The sequence below is a fragment of the Onychostruthus taczanowskii genome, unplaced genomic scaffold (genome assembly GCF_017590055.1).
Source record: "Onychostruthus taczanowskii isolate IOZ18803 unplaced genomic scaffold, ASM1759005v1 scaffold8, whole genome shotgun sequence".
NCBI lineage: Eukaryota > Metazoa > Chordata > Aves > Passeriformes > Passeridae > Onychostruthus > Onychostruthus taczanowskii.
In genome coordinates this window covers 7,164,592-7,183,535 of record NW_024505892.1, presented here as the reverse complement: position 1 = coordinate 7,183,535, position 18,944 = coordinate 7,164,592, and the positions used below count along the sequence as shown (strand labels likewise).

Below are 18,944 nucleotides of genomic sequence, written 5' to 3'. Positions count from 1 at the left end.
AGAAGCATGAACCAGACCCTTAAAAAGCCTGCAATCCTAGGAAAGGCCTCTTGTCATTTTCTCTCCTGTTCAACAGCGTATAAATTTCAAAAATAATTTCATAGAAGTCAGTGGGACCGCTTGCTGAGCAAAGTAGTACAAAGCCTGAATAAAGATCAAGATGTCTGGATCTTACTTATCCTAAAATGTCTGAGGACCTTCCCAGCAAAAACAAACATCTGTCATTGGGATTATATTGTACATAAAGAGGCAATAGGGGAAAAAAAGATAGCATGTCCTGAAGATTGACTCATAAAACTCTGCCGAGTTCCAAACCTGTCAGTTCTTGCAGGTGATAAGGGCCAAGTAAAATGGCTATTTGTTAAAATCTAGCCATTAGAGCTTAAAAAAAGCATACCAATTCATGGAGAAAGCCTTAATTACTGGAGTACAGAGTACTTCTAGATGGCTGGACCTTCGCTTCTATATGGAACACTGCAATATCAGCAATGGTTAAGTTTAGGTATTATCAGGATGAACTGAACACAGATGGAAAAATTCAGTTGTAGAATTATTGCCTTTCAGTTACAAAACCTAGAGGAAACTTCATCAGCTTATTTTATGATTGATCTTAAGTTTCTCTTTTTTATATTTCTCACTAACATAAGATACAGGATTGCCATGAAAGAATATTTAAAAAGCATCCTTGAAGATTCAAAAGCAAAAATACACTTTACAAGCAATAATAATATTTGATTTAGACTATTGACTGAGACACGTGAGGACAAAGAGATCAAAATGGAAATTATACATAAAATACAGCAATACTTCTTTCTTTCCTGAAACAATGAATACTATATTATAAGGCAGCTTCTCTATGCCCTTCTCTTATCTAGCAAAAACTGATTATGACTACAGAATGTAGTCATTTAAATCCTCTTGATGCATTTCATCAATGCACCAGCTATTATAGTTTTGCTACAATTTTCCATTTTAATTGCTGCTTACCTACTGTATTCAAGAACAGAGAATGTACAGCCTCCAGCTTTATTTTACTTGAGAACTCTTCACAGTGACTCTATATTCCCAGTGATGTTCCTTACTATCTTATTTCCATTCTAGTTTAATGTCTTTTACTTGCTCAAAGCATTTACTTAGCACGCTTTTAAGAAGCATATTCCCATTCTACACCAAGCAAACAATTTACCCCCATACAACCAGCCAGCGACTCTTTAAGATGTATTTCAACCCACCCAGAGTGCTCATTCTGGTTCACTGGTGAATAGATAGATTCCTTCAAACAGATCATGCTTTCCAGCTTTTCCTTTATGAACACTCACCAGTGCTTCAAACCAAATTGCTGCCCAGGGTGAGCAGTATGCAGTAAAAAGAATTTTATCAGTGTACTGAATACAGATGTCAAGAGGGTAAAAAAGGGATGAAGTGATCTTTCAGGATAGTTTTACGCAAAAAATTATATCCAGACTCGCTCTTGATTCTAAAACAACATCTTCTGTTACCACAGAAATCTTTTCTTAAAAGAAATAATAGAAATGCTTTTCCTCTCAACCATTATTACTGTGTTTTTTTGTTGAATAAGGCATTACAGTCAAAAATATGTGACTGGTTCAAGAACTATAAAATTAATGAGCAAGAAGTAAACATTTTTCCTAATGTGTTGGAAACTTATCTAGTACAAGTGAAAAAAAAAGGCAAATAAACAATAAGAACAAAGAGCAAAGAGCAAGTCCATTGTAGGCAGAATAACTTTGATGCCCAGATATATGTAGAGCTGGCTTGTTTTTGTTGTTGTAGTCTTAAACCAGAAAAATAATAGGATAGATATCAAAACTATCCTTTGGCCATTGTTCAGACAGAGCAACCATGTCTCACTAGACTTCCAAGACTGGGCAGGACACAGACAACTGGACCCAAGAACAAATGCATGGACTACTTTAGGGAGGGAATTTCATACATGATGGCAGTTATCTAAACAACAATTGTGCTTGTCACATATGAGAATAAATAGTTTAAACACACAGAATAAACTCCACAGTAAATAACTTGGAAACAGAAGGCATCAATGAGTTTAGAAAGGAATAAAGGGAAAAAATATTTATGTGTTGCAAGTAGCACATTCAACAAAGATTACGAGAACTCTAACATGCTCAAAAGCAACAGGCCTCCAAACAACTGCAGCAGCATGAGATAAATTTCAGGTAGATGAGAAAAAGCTGGTTACAGTCAAGACAGAAAAAGATGAGAGTTTTCATTTTGTGACGAGAACAAAAGAACTCTGGTTCTTGGGATTGGAGAAACTAGAGCATTCAACAGCTTCTTTGAATGCCTGGGGCCAGATGAGCAGGACTGGCTACCTGCAATAAAAGTAAAAGGTGGAAAAGCATAAAAAAATAATCCAAGATGTTATCTTGAACATGTTAGTATGACATGCTTATTGATTTTCCATAAAGACACAGTTAATGATCCAAACAAGAGCTTAATTCTCTTCCTAGAGATATTCACTAATGAGGCAAGAGAAGAATTTGCCAGAAAGAAGATCAGAGCACTAAAAGGGCAGAAGGAGACATAGCAAGGTGTCAAAGTACAGTACCACCTTGTCAGATTCAGAAAGTATAAGCAGATTTAAAAAGCAACTATGAGATGGTTTAGATCTGCTGCATGCTCAGAGGCATAAGACATTTTGAGAGCTCCTAAGGACACCACTACTGACAAACATGACGGAAAAATGTCTCTATCCTTTTGCTTTCCTCTTCTTGTGAGAGAGGAGCTGTCAGCCTGTTAAGTGCTGATCAGCTGCCAGGCCCCAGGAGGATGACCCACACCAGGGGCCAGAAAAGAAGGTGTGAAAAGAGAGACTGCAGCAGTGACAGGAGTCAGAGACCAAGCAGATGTGTAACATGCAAGAGGGACATTGCATTTTTTTGAATTAATCATTCCCCATCTCAGAATCACAGTCTGAGAGGTTCCTTTGTTGCACTGTCTGTCATCTGTAACCTGTTTTACTCTCATCCACAGGTTTGGTACAGGCATTGGAGAGTCTTGCTGTGTTTTTGCCAGCTTTGGGATTCATCCTCCCTTCTGCTCATCCTGTCTCTCATATAACTCCACATAATACACTGCACTGGGTATCCATTCCCACACCCTGGCAGCAGGGAGGGGGCTGCCAGGGCAGCCTCTGTGAAGAAAAGGCCGTGCCAGACACAGCCAGCTCCCAGCAGGGCACACAGCCCCTCAGCCAGCCAGGTCAGAGAATGGAGAAGGGGAAGGAGTGGAAGGAGAAGCTCCTGGTCCAGAGTAGACACACCCTTAGAGTCCCTGGAGAAAACCAGGCTGCAAAACCAGCAGATATCCACGCTGCATTTCCAAGAAGGAAATGTTGGCTATTTCTTGAAGGAACTACATCCCATGGAGAACTGCTGGTAGGGAAAATTTTTTTTTGTGAAGGATGTAGGCCCATGGGGAGCACCCACACTGGAGCTGGAGAAAAGTGTGAGGAGGAAGGACTGTCAAAAAGGAACTGTTATAACCACTGCTATGACTCCTGCTTGCCATCACCCTGCATCACCTGTGGTAGTGGGGGAGAAGGTAAAGGAGCAGTGTGGAATGAAGAAGGTTGAGTCTGGGAAAAAAAATGAAGGTGGAGGAAGAGGTGTATTCTTAATATTTTTCTTTGCTTATGAAACCTGTCTTTGCTTATGCTACCTGAAACTATTCAAATTGACAATAACTTAATTTTCCCCAAATAAAATCTGTTTTGCCCAGGATGATAATTGGAAAATGATTTCCTGATTGTTACTTAGGCCCATGAGCTGCTTCATCTTTTGCTCTGCCCCTGGCCTGCTGAGAAGAGCAGTGAGAGAGTGGCTGGGTGGGCAGCTTCAGCTAGCCAAGACTAACCCACCAGAGACAGCACTGGGACATTAAATCAGTATAATTTTATTGAACTGGTGCAATCAGTACATGGTTATTACAGTAGGTTATGGGTCCTGTCTTTGCATCTCTGACATGTTGCTTTTATGTTCTATTGATCTCTATTTTAAAGGATGGCTACATTTCATCAACAGTTTGTAATTAGCCCAATTTATAAATCTCTTAAGAACCGACCTTGAGTTTTGTTGTCTTCCTACAGTATTTTCAGATGTTTTACAATGAAAGAACCAAAAAAATGACCATTCATTGTTTCCAAAGCCTAACAAACAGTTCATTGTCTATGTGAAGATAGCTTTTACAGGGCTATGTTAAGCATCTTGTAATTCTACATGAATAACACAGAAAGCAAATAAATACCTTTCAAGAATAATTTTTAGATTTCAAATGGAAATATGCTTAGATAGGAAAAGATATTATAGCATTGCTGTTGTATGAGTTTTAATCTCTGTGGTAAAAGAAGAAAGCTCTTTAATGCCAAAATTCTTCAGTATTTTCCACTGGGAATATTCTTCCAAACATACACAAGGTTCCCAGCCATGAATCTGAAAGTAGCCTCAACAAATTGGTAATACAAGTTTAAAAAAAGAAAAGAAAAAAAAAGAAAAAAAAATCAAAACATTGGAGCTAGATTACTGCTTGCATGAGTAAAAAAAAAAAAAAACAAAAAAAAAAAACAAAAAAAAAAAAAAAAAAAAAAAAAAAAAAAAAAAAAAAAAAAAAAAAAAAAAAAAAAAAAAAAAAAAAAAAACCACAAACAACCAAACAAACCACAACAAACCAAACCCCAAACTTTCTGGGGACTTTTTTGGTTAAAGATACCAAAAATGTGATTCAGCACTTCTTTGACCATTGCTGAACCTCATCTTTAACATCCCTATATTTGAGGGAGCTTACCTCCTTCTGTATGTTTCTCATCCTTGACACAGGTATCATTCAAAGACCCATTTGGATCACAGGAACATGGCTGGCATGGATCTGGGTTATCTGGCAATACCTATAAAAATAAAGACATTAGAAGTAAAAAAACTTACTTTCAGTAATTGGAAACTTTTATTTACATCTTGAAAACTAGGAGAGAAGACTTCTGTAGAGATGGTTTACACTCGAAGATAAATGAAACAGCGGATAAACTTAGTCCATGCAGACTACTACAAGAAGAAAATGCCTCAAATTGCACCAGAGATTGGATATTATGAAAAATTTCTTCAAAAAAGGTTTGTCTAACACTGGAATGGACTGCCCCAAAAAGTGGTGGAGTCACCATCCCAGGAGGCATCTAAAAGATGTTTAGATGTGGCATCCAAAGACATTGCTTAGTGTTAGGTTAAGGGTTGGACTCAATGTTAGAGGTCCTTTCAACATAAATGATTCCAGGTTCTGTGATTCTATTAAAATTACATTTGGGATTTTTATTTAGAAATATGTAGTGACTTAGATGCAAATATATCTTCAACTAAAAAATACCAGGTGTACAGATAGCAGAACCATATATAATTAAAATCAATAAATGCAATGAAGTAGATTACCTAAAGTAATATTGACAAGATCAGTTGTTCTGGTCAACATGATTTGAAAAACTAACTCATGTTAGTTAATAAGAGAGAAAAAAAGATAAGTGAAGAAAAGTGAACATTAAGCAATGGAACAATTTCATTTTGTTCTTGAGAGGTTACCTCAGCCTAACTTAAACCTTGGTCTAATATCAAAGTAGGGATATAAATTAGAAGTTCTGCACAAACTAGATACATACACACAGTATGGATATACTATACAAACACACACAAATATATCAAATCCCTTTTAGCTGGATGATAACTTAAAACAGAGGAAAAAATCAAATAAGTGCCCTGCTGTTGAAGAAATTGTTTCTCAGTGCTCCTTTTCTCAAGTTGTAAGGCTAAATCTAGTCTATCAGGGAAAATGTAATTACTGCTATTTGCTGATGTTTTCTCTTTAAGGATTGAACACCAATCAGACTAAAGGCCATTATTTACCCATCTGAAAATATACAGATGAAATAGAAGCAATTCAAGCACACACTAATAGTGTAGCTGTCTAAAGCACATGAATGGCCCATATTGACAATACAACCTAATATAAGATTCATCTTTTGACAGCTTCAGTTTCCACTTAGATGAAAATACAGTCTTATACGATGAAATACAAAAAGCAATTTCCACTGCACTGAAATTTAAAGACATTCATGAAACGCTATGGAATTTCAGTGGTTATTAATTCTACATCTCATTTAAAAAACAGAAATTACAGTCTCTCTTTCATCAATACCAAATATAGCAATATTTCTTTGAACTTTGATAACAAAAGTTGAAATTCATTACTGAGGCAGAAGTTCTGTTTACAGGACCACATCCTCTTCTAAATTAAATTGAAATACTAGCTGGAGGCCCTGACCTCAAGTGCATTCCTTCATATCAACACAATTCACTTTCCTATTTCTCCGAGCATTAACTTTATACATTCCCAGCTGTGAAAAGCAACCGCTGCACTGTCAGATTTGGAAGCTAACCTTCACAAAATGGCAGCCCAAACTCTGTTTAGTAACACAAGCCGATGAAAGGATGGTTTGAACAGCGAGCTTTGCAGCGAAGGGAGGCGGGAGCCGGCGCTTACCCCTTTTGGCCTGAAGTAGCCGTCCAGGCAGGTCTCGCAGTTGATGCCGCTGGTGTAGCCTGAGCAATTCACGCACACTCCGCCCCCCAGGTACTCCCCATGGATGTTCAAACTCTGATTTCTGGCTGCCACGTCCTGATCGTAGTAACACTCCTCAGTCTTCCCGTGACAGTTGCATGCTAAAAGGGAAGGAGAGCGTTAGCAAATACTTTCCCGCTGGGGATGCCACACTGTTACTGAGGTATTCAATATTTTATCATTGGTTCTGTGTATATCGTAAAAGCACATTCTAACATTCATTTACTACTTCGTTTGTGAAAGGCAACGTGGTCCCAAGCACAGTCTGAAATTCTATTGAATTAAATAAAGTTGTATTTTTTTCTCCTCAATATTTCGTCTTGGGGAGTACAGAAGCTGACAGACACAGTCTAATTATGATGCTCCTGGTTTATTTCAGTTTGTTTGATTTTTTTTTCTTGCTTAAATTGATAGCTGAGAAACCTTTTGGTGGTTGCATACACATACAGTTCATGAAAGGGTCATCTAAATTAAAATATAAGAGGAGTTGCAAGGAAAGCAGCACAATGGTATCAGTAAATTAAAATTATTCAAATAAAATCTGAAAGACATCCTAAAAATACCTCACTTGCACATATGCATATAAGAACTGGGGCAGAACAAAGGGATTCGCAATCTTAAATCTTCTTTTGACATTTGTATCTGAACTCTAGACTTCAGGTCCAAATACAGGAAAGATAATCTAATAATCTGTTGCAATGAAAACAAGGTAGCTCACTGTCCCTTTCCCCACAGTATTAAAACATTCATTTCATAATAAAGAGAAAGTCAAAGCTTGTCAACATTGTGGAAAGGCAGGAAACAGGGAACTGTTTCCGCCAAGACAGTACAACAATTCACTGAGAGTCAAACAGGGTGTGTTTCTTAAAAATTAAACATGAAATTAAAGGTACCCTGCTTTCATTCCATAATGCATTCCCAGTGCAGACACAGTCCCAACTAAAACAAAGACCTCTGTGACCAAAGTTTACAGGACATAAACAAGCAATGGCTACTCTAAATATGGGCATATCTGTTCCTTTTTATTTATTTTTAATCACTCATGACAAAAATTATACCTGAAATCCTACAAAAGAATAAATACTTGGTATAATGGAACATTAGATTTTATTATGTTCAGAAATATAAGTGGTATGTGACCTTTGAAAGCAAGATGTTAAAGTTCAGTTATAACTACCCTTACTACAATAAATCTGAAAATTAAATTTCCACCCTGTGGGAAGTTGATATCTCAAAGTATGTTTTCATTCCATGTTGGAAAACTAGATACGTTGTATTTTCTGTTTAAAAACATCAGACATAAACTTGCATTTTGATCATACAAAAATATTTTGTTTCAGCAAAGATGAACATTATAACATATCAAAGTGCCATTTATACAGAAATCACACAGGTAAAGTTTCATACAATGAAAAACCTGTGAAGAATTTTATTTTACTCATCAGGATATAGCCCTGTTATTTTATCAAAAAAACCCCATCATGATTATAAAAACTACACAAGACAATTTTCTTTACATAGCATTCCCCAAATATCACCATGTTAGAATAAAATTCTGAGTTCAATAAAACCACAAATCTTCATGTAATTTTTCTGCAAAGTCTTTTGAGTCAGTCTAATTCAGTAAATAACATCAAATCAAATGCTATTCAAAAACCAGTGTGGTTAGAAACCAAATTAACTGCAAAATCACGTCGGACCCAATTTCAGTTTTCAGTAGCAGTTGCAAGAAATTCTCTCCTCTGTACTGCTTTCAACTTACGTTCACATTCATGCTTATGCAGGAGAGTGCCAGCATGCCAAGGCTTTTGATGGAAACCAGGACAACACTGATCACATGTCTCTCCGCATGTGTTGTGCTCACACTGACAGACGGATTTCTAATTTAAAAGAGAAACAAATATTTACACAACGTGATGATTTGAAAAATATGTCCATGTACATAATATGCATTCCAGTTCAAATTATGAAAACATTAAGGATGGCTCTACTCTGTAATTCCTTTGTTTATTGATTTGTATTCGTTTATGCATCCTGCATTCACCAAGTGTGTTTAACTTCTATAGCTCTATTTGAATAAAACAGCCACAAAGCAAAGGAAGATATCTGGCCAGGTATCTAAGGAGAATCTAAGAATGCAGGAAAATTTAATTCCAACTGGATAAAGAAAGCATGATGGGAAAATTCCCCCGTAAAACAAACAAGCCGAAGTACAGGTAGGCCTTGGATACAAGAAAACTGATCTGACCCCTAAGGAGCAGGCCATTCTCCACCCCTCCCTTTGATGCAGCAATTCTGCTGCTGCAGAATGAAATCAATTCTATTAGCTGATCCAATACAAATTGTCCTTTTTTTATACTTTGGTATTATTTTTTGACTGGATAAGTGAAATTATCATGTAACCTTCCAATTCTGTAACTAATAGGAGGGATAGCAGGAGTGTTTAAAGTAATAATAGATGAGCACAAGTCCAGCCTTTCAGTCACTTTACAGTTCCCCACAAGACCACCTCAGACTCGGCATGAAAATATTACGGTAAGAAACACCAAAACTCCCTGAGCCACAGAGGCAGCTTGAAGAAGGAAAAAAAAATCGTGAAGTTTGGAGAAATGAGAACTAAAAATTGCCTTCCTGATAGTTATTTAGTGAAGGAGATTCTCTGTGGTCCTTGTGAGGCCATACAAGGTCAAAACAGCACGCCAGAGAAACTCCATGGCTCACAGGACAAAGCATAAATCTTGCAAAACACGGCTAACTCAAGGACTGCTTCAAAAAAGCATGGCAGCAAATTCCAGCAAGTTTATTCCAGCAAGTTATTCCTAGCAAGGAATACTAAGGGAAAGATTCTTTCTACTAACAAGCACAGTCATAATGTTTATAAGCCTATTTTGGCATGGCTCAGTCTAAAGACTATCCCTGGACAGCTAAACCTCCAAATCTGTTCTGGCTTGAGCTGTTTCACTTATGCTTTTTTTAATACTGGTCAGACAAAAAATATGCATTTGATGTCCTGCAAAACAGGATATCACACTTGTCAAAATGGCTTTATTTTATCTAGCAGCCAAATTATCTGAAGTATGTATTAATCTCAGTAGCAGCACTTATTTTCTGAGGCAGGCCTGATCTTAACAGATGGCACAGAGACAATGCTGCAGCTTCATCACTAAGGGCATCTGAAACAATAGTTCAACACTTGCTGTACATATCATTACAGAATATTCTCTGAAGGGTTAAACCAAGGAATTGCTCAATTTTCACAAGGATCCATAGCACTTGCTTCAAACTCTAAATGTATTCTCTATAAACGTTTGTCATTTCTTTAAATGATTTCGTACATAATGGCTTAATGCCACATACAAACAAGACTTTCAGTTAAATCCTATAAAGGTCCTACTTAAGCGAATAGTACATGAAGAGAATCCACACTGCGGCATATTAGTAAACAGGAAATTCAGTATTAGTGATAATGGACACATAGAGTTGGACAATCAGTAAAAAATTATATTTCTATATTAATTATATTGGTTATGTTTTTATTATATTGGTTATCTGCAAAAGAAGAGAGCTGCAAGTTGAAAGATAATATAAACAGCCCATGATTTTCTAGATTAGCTTAACTGATCATTCAATTGATACTCCCTACATAGCCAATGCACCATTCTAAAGCCATCATTTGTTTGCAAGCATCAATTAAATATTTGAAAATCATTTAGGAAATATCTTGATTAACATCAAGAAGGAAAATAAAGACTGACTGTTAGTGCTCATTTCTACAGCTACATAGTGTAACCCAGATTTCTGTTTTTCCTAGGAAACTTCCAGTATGAATTATCTGAAACCTACTCTTTCATTTCAGGAAAGTCTCTGCTGACACTGTATGAATGTTTATTATTCTGGCTGCTAGCACTGTTTCATTCTGGCACTGCTTCTGACTGTTCTTCTAGGTGAAAAACAGACACAAATTCACAGAACTCTGAAGAATATCAATATCAGGGGATTTTCCTCATGTTCCACCTATAAATAAGGCACATTAAAAAAAAATACGTACATTGGTCACTGGATCCAGTGGACAAGCCTTTGCATGGCCTGAACATATACACATGCCTCCAACGGAGATGTCTTTTATAGAATAGTAATACTGTAAGACAAAACAAAAATTGAATTGCTAAGTGGATTCTAAAATGCAGGTGCCATATTGCAGAATTCATTTCTTGTGACAAAACTGTCAGGTCCTGTTTTATTTCTTTTTTGATCTATTACAAATATAGCAGACAGGGTAATCCAAGCCGTGTCTTGATCAACAGATTCAGGCTGAGTGAAAGAAAGGGTGTAAATTGGCACAGTTCCATTTGTTTGAAGTCACAAAAGCCATGTCAATTTATACACAGCATACAAAAACATGAGAATAGAAAAAGGCTATATGCACACTGGATAATGAAAAGTCAAACTAGAGCATTTAGAAGCTAAAGAATTTATTCCCTTCAGAAAATATGAAAAGGAAAAGACATGATGATGGGAAGAGGAGAAAATCTAGGAAAAATCCCATGAAACACCTTTGTTCACCTTAGCTGGGTCTAATTTGGGCATTCACTGAACTGTGGAAAGAAGAATAGTTTTTCACTATTGGCTTTTGAATGATCCTGAAAGTCTTTATTACTGAGATTTAGGTACTTTTGACCTGTTTTTCTACCATTTGGCCATTTCTCTTTTTTTCTTTGGGGATGATTAAGAGCCCTAAAAAGAAAGAAGGATACAAAGATATTCGTAATCTTATATTACAAAACCTGTGAAAAGTGAACCTCATTCATTGTCTTCTGTTACGGCAAGGGTCCTGCAACATGTTCATAGCTGGCTAATCAAACAACACATATGCTATTTGCAAATTTTGCTGTTACAGTGTTCAACCTCTTTATCAGGTCATAAATAAATATATCAAACAAAATGAGAACCCTTATCACTCCTAGTTGAACTTCCAACACAAAGAAAATGTATAATTTGTTGCTACCCTTTGTTTCCTGACAAGGGTGGCAAGTTTCAGTTACTCCTTGATCTTTTGAGGATGGCATCCTGGAGAGATCCCACACAGATGTTACAGTTCTTTGCTGGCTTGAGAAACCAGTGTATTGTCCTACACTCAGGTTTTGTAAGTTTAGAGTAATTTTCTAAGTGCTAATTCAATTTTGTATTTCTACTACTGGCTTAGAATCAGATTATCAAATGTCCACTTTTACACAGTATTCATGATTAGTGAGATTGCAATAACTGTACTCAACTGGAAGGGATTCTAGGTTTGTAATTCAAATCAAAATGCCTTGTTCCAAACTTTCAGAAATAGCCAGCACTCTATTTAGACAAGGAAATGGAAACCAGAAATGGGAACAGAAGATGCAAATTTTCTTAGCACTTAGCCATCACTGACAAATTATATTAACAAAAGAATAATGATATACACCATAACAGGACTTATTTTTGTTTTGGAAAGTTAGGTTACCAGTTATGATGACCAACAGGAAGGGAAGTGGTTAAAAAAAAAAAAAAAAAGGAATATTATATATCCCCCAAACCAGTTTTTGAGAATGCTTAGTAGAAAAAAACAGAGGAAAACAAGAACAGCACACATTATTGTGTGTCCCTGTGCAGGACAACAGGGCTTAGAAAGGAAGTAAAGACTGCAGAAAGAAGAGACAGAGATGTGCACACACAAAGCAGTGGAGAAGACCAGAGTATGGGTATAGTATGAGTTTAAATCCATTGTACCCATTCTTTTAAGCTAAAGCAAAGCACAAAATGTTTACTGCTACCCTCATATCATACGAAAAGTGTTGCATTCAGACCGTATTACTACTTATAGTACAATTACAAATTCTACTCAAAGGGAGTGTTCCAGGCATGTTAAAGGTAGCAAAGGATTGAGTAGCAGAAGAGGCAAGAGATAGTAACAGCAAACACTTGCCAAATATACATCCAAATGTCTGCAGCCAAAGGAGGTGGGTGTTTATGCTAATAACATCATTAAGCAGAAAATGTAAAATTGCTAATTCTACTCTAGAGGAGATAAGAAATAGAGTGCACAAGGAATTCTCCAACACCAGGATTTTGAAAGACAATAGCAGGTAATCATCAACTCCCAAAATTTCCTACAGCAAACAAAGGCAGGTACAGCACTTACAAGTGTAAGATAACTTCTACACGTGTCTTTCTATTGCCTTGCCAGAACTCACCCTCCTTGTAACAATGGGATCAATTTCAGCTGGATCTTTGTGTGCAAACATCATTAAATCAGCATTTAGTGTCCTAATCCTCTGGAATCTCAGGCGAATAAAGCGAGCAGAGGTGAACTCCAGTAATTCACGTGACGGATCATCAGCACTAGGTCGTCCATTAATTAGAGAAGTGTGAATCTGAAAAATTGTAAAAGCAGTAAGGAATTACATTACATCAATTTTGTCATGATTAGGCCAAAAAATATCATTACAGGCATTGTGTTAATGCATTTGTACATGCAGAATAAATTCTTTCCGTATAAAGTAGATTTTCTCCAAAATATTCCAAGTGTCCACAGACCTCAGCTATGAAAATCTTTATATTAAAAACATTTAGAGCAAAGGAAAGTCATCAGCTACAAAAAGACAGCATCACACACTGCATATGTGTACCCAGTCCCTAAACCAAGCGTCCATGCTGCAGGCAATTCATTTGTCCTCCCCCCAGTCTGAAATTAGGTAATCATACAATCAAATGGGCTCCCAAATTTTGAGTTAAGGGAATGTATACTTGCAATGGGATTCAGAATTCAACAGGGGTCAGTTTGCACCTCTTAGAGCGATCATCATCAAAAGGCTTTTCAACTTTTGAAATACTGAAAACTACAACAGCTAGATGAGACAAAATCAGCATTCATAAGCACCTCTCCTTTCCCACTGTCTCTTTACACATCTTTTCCTTTGAATCCTGTTCTCAGCAAGGTGAAACAATTTCCTGGGTTGCAACTGTTTTCACCTGGTCCCAGAGGAAAGTCTTTATCACTTCTGAGAACTTTGTTTAGCATTTGTTTTTCCAAAGACACTACCACTCTCTGCCTACACTACAGTTTCTGTAAAGATTACCTCCCCCTTTCTCTGCCTAAAGTCTAGAAATCTAGGTAAGACTGTGGCTCCTTCAGAGAGGCTCTCTGATCCCAACTGAAGCATCAAGGGCAAGGCAACAAAAAATAGGACATCTTCCCCTCCTGCCTTTGTAGCTGATCATGGCACATTAGCTCCGAATCAACTAAATAAAGCAGATGGGCTGGTACAGAACTGTTCTTGGAAAAGGCCTACAAGAAGAAGCATGTCAAGTATAGCAAAATACTGTTAATGAGCACCTAGAGGGAGAGAGGAAAGAAACCATTAATTTTCCTGTATTCTCAAGTGTTAAATTTTAATTGGGGCATTTTTATTACAGGCTGGTACACTGAAAGAATGTTCAGATGCTAAGCCAAATGTGCATAACATTGGAATGAGTAAGAGAATTATTTATTCTTTGCAATGAACATGTGTTGCCTCATACCTCAATGCTCTGAGTAAGAGGTCAGGCCACACAGCCATTTTCTGTCATTGAACATGGTCGTATCACTGCTGGTTTAGGCAAACAGCTGCACTCCAAACACCAGCTGGCACTCACTCAGCAGTGGCTGCCTCACACTGAGGAAAGAGACTAAATCTACTGCTCCCAGGAAAGCAGCAGCTCTTGGTTCCTGCAGTTTTTGGAGGTGCTGGATAGACGTACTGAACAACTACTGTCTTGCATTGCGTTTGTGATACTATCAACTCATTTATCTCAAAGGCAGGGGGCAAGAGGATGGTGCCAGACTCTTCAGTGGTGGTAGGATGAGGAGCAAGGTCTCTAAACACAAGAAGTTTCACCTCAGCATTGAGGAAGAACTTCTTTACATTGGCAATGACAGAGCAAGGAGGTAATGGAATCTCCCTCTCCAGAGACATTTAAAACTCACCTGGATGCACTTCTGTGTAACCTGCTCTAGGTGACTGAGCTTTGGCAAAAGGCTTGGACCAGATGCTCTTCAGAGGTCCCTTCCAACCCTAACAATTCTGTGATACTGAGATTTTTACTGCCATGAGGGAAACCGTATCCCTCATCATGTCCAGCATTCTGCTCCACTGTATCTACAGGTACACCAAATCACTGGGAACCACTCTGGCTGGCTGCCAGGAGCAGCCATCAATTATATCTTGCCTGTGTATGAATCAGCGCCTCTGGGTTTCTGCCATATTACTTCCAGGAACAGGTGATATCACTACCTCCTACTCAGATCACAACAATACAGTCACTGAGCTCTGACTCAGTTCTGCTCCTGACTACAAGTAACTAAAGGACACGGCTTGAAACAAACAGAATAAAATGCTGTGAAAAAGACATGGTGCAAACAAAAGGTTATAAAAAAACCCCAGAGGAAGCAAGGAGGAGGTCCGGAATGGGAAATGTCTGGCTACAAATAGGACAAAAGCACATGACCAGAGAACTGCTCAAATCCCTGGTGAAGAGAGAGAACATGTGTGGAGAGAAAACTTCAAAGGAAGCCTGAAGAAGGTGGCAACAAGTCAAGTGGAAATTGAGAGATCTTTCCAAATAAAGGAGAATTTTAGCAAAAACACATGCCTAAAGACTTTTTGCATAATATTTGCTTGTGAGCAAGGAAACATATTTCTTCAGAGTATTTTTTCACACCATCACTGCCTTCCTTTAAAACAGGATCCAAGAGATTTCTCTTCTACTGCCAACAAACATACATGGGGTATGGTTTAAAGCAACAGAATACTAAACACTGAACTTTGATATTCCAGAGATAAAGAAATAAATCTAAAGTAGTACCTTGCTCAGTCTGATAGAAAACCATGACACCATGGCAGTAATAAGCAGCATGGCAATCTGATTATCGCTTCAAAAAGACAAAAATAAAGATTTTGCAGGTGGGAGGAGAAAGATGCGGGTGAAATCCCATGTATCAATAGAAGTAAGTACCCACAGAGTAATTACGTAAAAGTACTAATCCCAGACACAGCTTGACCACAAATGACACAGCTGACAATCAGCAGTCATACCTTTTGATTATTTTAGAAACAACAAATTTAGTCTTCAGACACTGATGGGGGAAAAAAACACCTCCTTGGAATGATAGTTTTACAGAACTAAAATGTAAGTTAACAAAATAAAACCAGAGGTATTCATTTTAGAACAGACCCTATTTTTGAAAGGATTATCTGCCAGCAGTTCATCTATTTGGCAAGGCTAATCTAGTAAAATGATGACTTCCATTTATATTATTTTTAAGCTTTGTCTTTAAATGTTTCACCATTTAATTTTAAACCAACAAACAACTAAGTTGACATAATCCCTGAAATGCAGTTATGTCCTGCATGAAATACGGCACCTGCTCAGGTATGTACAGCAAAATGACACTGTGACTAAAAAAATTCAGAACTAGATAGTTTTATCAAAATGAATATGAAGTGAAAATTTTAAATTGGCAAAATTAATTACGCTAAATTATTTCTCCTCCTATAAACATCTGTGATGAAATCATTCATTTCTTCCTAGAAACATTTAGAATCAACTTGAAAACTGTCCAAGTTGTTCCTACTCCTTGAAAAGAGAATAAGGAAGAAATTAAGAATACCTTAGGAACATCTGTCATTAATCAGAGAAAGACCCAGTAAGAACCCGAATTTAAAGAAGTTTAAATAGGTTTAGATTTACAATGTTTTCAATATGGCTCTCCCAATGAGACATCACTGAGTTTTTCCAGAGCACACTTACTCTTTTCATCTCCCTCCACTATCTTGCACCTGTTTGAAAGACACTGTTTGCAGGACAGCGCACTTTCAGTCAAGACTCTAATGTGGCCCCTGCCCTCCAAGTATGTTTGAATTGGACTTGAAAACTGTCCCAGTGAATACAATCCTCACTAAGCACCTACCCCTCTGCCATATAAGATCATCACAGTACTCCACACCCAGGCCCAGCGAAGATTTGCCCCCCTTGCACACATCAGCTACAGCCTGTGCTGGCTGTGCCCACACTGCATTGTGAGCCACTCCACAATTCTACAGCAGAGATTCTACAGCAGAGATTCTACAGCAATTCTACACGGATCCAAAGCTCAGTCTTCCAGGAAAATATTAATACTTTAATCCACCCACTCGGCTGCTACAACTTGGATAATCTAAGTTCCCATGAGGGAGCAATGTCAAGTTTTGTTCAGGTTTTATGGACAACTTTTATTTACCATTTCCAAGACTGAAGTAATAATCATAATTTTGGTTCTAAATGAAAGATACTCCAATTTCCACTAAAGAATACCTTTCCTTAACAAAGCATCTGTCCATGACTATATTCCAACAAATGGAATCCTTAGGAATCTCCAACATAGGCCAGAAGAAAACAGTTATGAAAGACTGTAAGAAACAGAGCATTTCAACACTGACCCCTCTAATACAATATGATCCCTTCCTCTGACTAATCAGTGTAAAGGTTTCCTGAGCTACAGCGTGAATCTGAGTCATAGTGCTTAATATCTACCAACTGCCCTTTTCTGTATTAGAGTTCTACTCTCTTTTTCAACCTTTATGTTCTTCATCACTATATGTCCTTCTCCCAGTGTGAAGAAATTCACTTCTTAAAAAAACCAACATAACTGTCCCTGGCAGGGTTGTTCTTTCTTTGTTTGTTTCCTTTTTCCTTTTAAGCCTTGAACTCATAATTATTTAATTGAAAGTGTTCTAATTTTTCATTTGAGAAAATTGTGAGCAGTCAAAATATTTTAATTTTTAAAATTAAGTATGATGATAAATACACTTTTTCTTATCTGAGAACTGTGGAGGATGTTATAAGTTCTCTCCTCTGAAGAGAATTTGGTCTAAGACAAGCCCATCAGCATTCATGCATAATTCTTTTTAAATTCTTACATTTATTACTCTGCTTTTAGCAACACTCATTTTCATATAGTATTTTTCATGTAGTATCATAAGCTGCTAATAGAACAAATTATCTTAAATTTCGCATTACCAACAAATGCTGCTATTACACAGTTTTCTGATTTTTTAGATTGCCTGCAAGAATGCTGAACAACAGGGACACTACCAAATACATTCAAAGGACATCTCAAGTACATTAGAATCTCTGGACCATGTCAGAACCAAAAGACCTATCCAGCTTGGCAGTCTGCCCCGTACAGCATCCAAGCCAGCATGTTAACAGTAAGATGAAGGCAAGCATACATAATACTTCCTCGGGGATTTGCTGAGCTATAGGTAGTTTCTATACATCTGGTAAGCCTCAAAGTATTTTCCATGAACTCCATCTCACCTTAATCCAAGTCCCCTTTCAATATCTACACCACCACTTAATTAGGATTTTCTCATCTCATTTACATGTTGTAGGGAAAGAGATACTTCCTTTGCTGGTTTTACATCTGCCTCATACTAAGCTCACTTAATACTTCCAGTTCTGAAATTGGAACAAAGAAATGCATCTTTCTACCAGCTCTATTCTTCATTTCATTTCTTTACTACTAATTAGCTTTGCACAGGTATCAGGCTTCAAGATCTGTAGTTTCCTTGAACGACTAAGTAATGCTACTAAAAAAATAGTGTTTCATTTGACGATCCATGCTCCTTAGTTACTGAGAATATCTGACAGTGAGGAGTTAAATAATAACTGTTATAATTCACCTATTTTAGCCTTGAGTTCCTTTTCACTGCTCAACTTGTCCATTTTTTTTCTGCACCTCTTCAGTTAACAATCTAGTTTGCAACTGCTTCTCCAACTCCTCTCCTGTAAATAATGTTTCCAGTGCAGAAACCCTCCTGACAGTCTATAGAAAAAACTGATTCAAATCATTAATTTAGTTTTTCAGCGATGACCTTATCTTTCTTGAACGTTCTTTGATCATCTCTCAGCCCACCAATTCTCTGGCAGATTTCTTGAATCTGATGCATCTGAAAAAAGGTTTACTTCAACTCAGTCACTCAGAATTTTTTTTCACATCTTTATTGCAGTTTAACATTTCATTTGCTGGAACTTACTTTCTTACTTCTTTGCCTCATTTGCAGGAAAAGATACAAATTACACCAGTTAATTTTGATATCTATTATCTTTCCTTGTTTTACACTTTAAACATGATGTACGATTTCTGGGACCATTCTAAAATGCAGCCTGCATGTGTGTGTAATTACATAGTTATTTGACAGTTAATTATTTGGACCAGGATCTGTGCTCTGTTTTCAACTAAACCATCTCAGCTGCAC

At 37.2% G+C, this 18,944-nt stretch overlaps 1 protein-coding gene across 6 annotated transcripts in view; it reads right to left on the bottom strand.

Moving 5' to 3' along the window:
* Positions 1 to 18,944, bottom strand: part of LAMA2 (laminin subunit alpha 2) — a 337,914-nt gene that overhangs the window by 204,331 nt on the left and 114,639 nt on the right. For all 6 annotated transcript variants that reach the window (XM_041423612.1, XM_041423610.1, XM_041423614.1 and 3 more), the window contains exons 5-9: positions 12,861 to 13,040; positions 10,688 to 10,777; positions 8,402 to 8,519; positions 6,562 to 6,740; positions 4,825 to 4,924 (exon numbers count right to left, since the gene is read on the bottom strand). In XM_041423612.1, the coding sequence (XP_041279546.1) occupies positions 4,825 to 4,924; positions 6,562 to 6,740; positions 8,402 to 8,519; positions 10,688 to 10,777; positions 12,861 to 13,040 (667 nt within the window). The remainder of the gene's footprint in view (positions 1 to 4,824; positions 4,925 to 6,561; positions 6,741 to 8,401; positions 8,520 to 10,687; positions 10,778 to 12,860; positions 13,041 to 18,944) is intronic.